This window comes from Acanthisitta chloris, unplaced genomic scaffold (assembly GCF_000695815.1).
Source record: "Acanthisitta chloris isolate BGI_N310 unplaced genomic scaffold, ASM69581v1 scaffold20682, whole genome shotgun sequence".
NCBI classification, from domain to species: Eukaryota; Metazoa; Chordata; class Aves; order Passeriformes; family Acanthisittidae; genus Acanthisitta; species Acanthisitta chloris.
The window spans coordinates 70,709-72,875 of NW_008660144.1; the positions used below are offsets into that span (position 1 = coordinate 70,709).

At 50.1% G+C, this 2,167-nt stretch overlaps 1 protein-coding gene across 1 annotated transcript in view; it reads right to left on the minus strand.

The window, feature by feature from the left end:
* Nucleotides 1–1,409, minus strand: part of CDK5RAP1 (CDK5 regulatory subunit associated protein 1) — a 5,787-nt gene extending 4,378 nt beyond the window's left edge. Inside the window, 3 exon segments of the mRNA XM_009069717.1 lie at nucleotides 44–144; nucleotides 808–842; nucleotides 1,314–1,409. Coding sequence (XP_009067965.1) covers nucleotides 44–144; nucleotides 808–842; nucleotides 1,314–1,391 — 214 coding nt within the window. The 5' untranslated portion in view covers nucleotides 1,392–1,409.
* Between the last annotated feature and the right edge of the window lie 758 nt (nucleotides 1,410–2,167).

Genomic DNA, 2,167 nt, shown 5'->3' on the forward strand with positions numbered 1-2,167 from the left:
GTGGGTGCTGCCAGAGGGGAAGAGCAGGCGCAGCAGGGTGTACCCAGGATCCCGATGCGCAGGGGTGCACGAGCCTGTGGCCTCCGAGCCTTCAGCGCCTTGAGGTGCTGCAGGCGGTTCCAGATGGCCTGCTCTGCCTTCTCCCTGATCAGACAGGAAAACAGTGGTTATTCCTACTTTAAATATGACCCAGCCTGAAGTGCTTTGTGAGAAAAATTCAGCTAAAGACAGGGAAACATCCACCTGATAGATCTGATGGCACATGAAAGTGACATTTATGGTGTGGGAATTATGTCTTGACTCTCTCTTATCTACTATCAGTTCATTGTAGAGACAACTCAGGGATTAAGCTCTTGGGGAGAAAAGGGGCCTTATCCAGCAAGCATGAGCTACACTGCAAGTGACAGTGAGCACGTGGTATCTTCTGCAGTCAGAAAAAACAATCAAGTTTCCCTTTGTATTTATCTCAAATTGCCCCAACTGTATTTCTCACACTTTTGAAGAACACACCCTGTACCAGACACTGACTTCAAGAGAAAACAGAGAATTAAGAAAAAAAATTATTAAAGCACAAATCATGCAGGTGCCTCACTGCCCATGGCATATACACAGAGCTTACACTACCAAAGAACTTCTCACTACATAGAAAAGCAATTCATAGCACAATTAATAGCATCAACCCACAATTAAACAGCCAGTTTCACACCTGCATGCTCCTTTCCTCACACAACACATTTATTGCTTGTATTTTCAAATGGTAATTCCTTAAAGACTATCCAAAACCAGCAGTGACAGAAGTTTCCTTACCTCACGGAACAGGTGACAAGGAGAACCACATCTGCCTAAATCAAAAACAAGAGAAAAAAAACAATTCGTAAAAGCCAAACAGTAAGTTGTCTTGCCCTGCCCAGATAACCTATAGAGGCTGACTATAAAACTCACTTAACTCAGGGGGAAAAGACCTGCTCAAGTACACCGCAGGTTTCAACAAACAGGTGCAAGAAAGCAACAGAAGACAAGCAGAGTCTTCCACTAAATGGTGAAAGTAAACTCAAAGATGAGTCAGGAGGATCCTGCTGTTTCCAATCCCTCTCCAACAGAGAGAGGGCCCAACAGTTTAAAGAAAAAAGACAACCCACAGCTTTCTACCACACTTGTTAAGTAGTTTCCTTCACTGTACAGAACTCAGACTGCAAAAATCACAGCATCCCTCAGGACTGCACTCCAGAAAAAAAGCTGGGACATGCAGGTACAGCCAGGACATGAGGCCCCCTGCAGCCCTGAGCTCCAGAAGAGCTGCCAAGGTGCCTTACCTCATCCAGCTCCTTTGTCCTGGCATAGCCACTCTTCTGCAAGATGGTCCAGGCGATCTCTGTGTCATTGACGTTCATCTGGCAGCCATATGTCTCCAGATACACTGCAACGAAGGCAAGGTGACATAGGAGCATCTCAGCTCCCATCCACAGCCTGTTCTATGACCTCCTCTAGAGGAAGGAACCTGCAGTCCCACCACTGGAGTCAGAGGAGCTACACAAAAGCTGCTTTCACCTGCAGCCCACTTGGAAAAGATATGTCTCTGCAACACGACAGATCTGGGCTGTGGGTTGCAGAGCAGCAGCAGTTCTGTTCTAAGACACACCACTCAGAGCAATAAAAACCATTCCCTCCACAGGGTACCACAGCCAGGGCTTTGACACAGCCCCACTGACAGCACAGCACACACTGTGGGCAGGTGTCAGAGCAACCCACTCCCTGCCCAGCTCCACGGGGGGCACTCTGCAACACGACAGATCTGGGCTGTGGGTTGCAGAGCAGCAGCAGTTCTGTTCTAAGACACACCACTCAGAGCAATAAAAACCATTCCCTCCACAGGGTACCACAGCCAGGGCTTTGACACAGCCCCACTGACAGCACAGCACACACTGTGGGCAGGTGTCAGAGCAACCCACTCCCTGCCCAGCTCCACGGGGGGCACACACACACACAACCCAACCCTTCCAGCGCCAAACACTCTCGGGGGTCCCAAAACAACCCTTTTCCCCCACCAGGCTCTGGCTGCGAGACACCACTGCCTGCACCAGCCCTTATGGCACCCTTGACCTGGCAGAGAGGACACGGCCGCAGGACTCGGCTGACCCCACCAGCCCCAGGACCGGCCCCGGCTCCC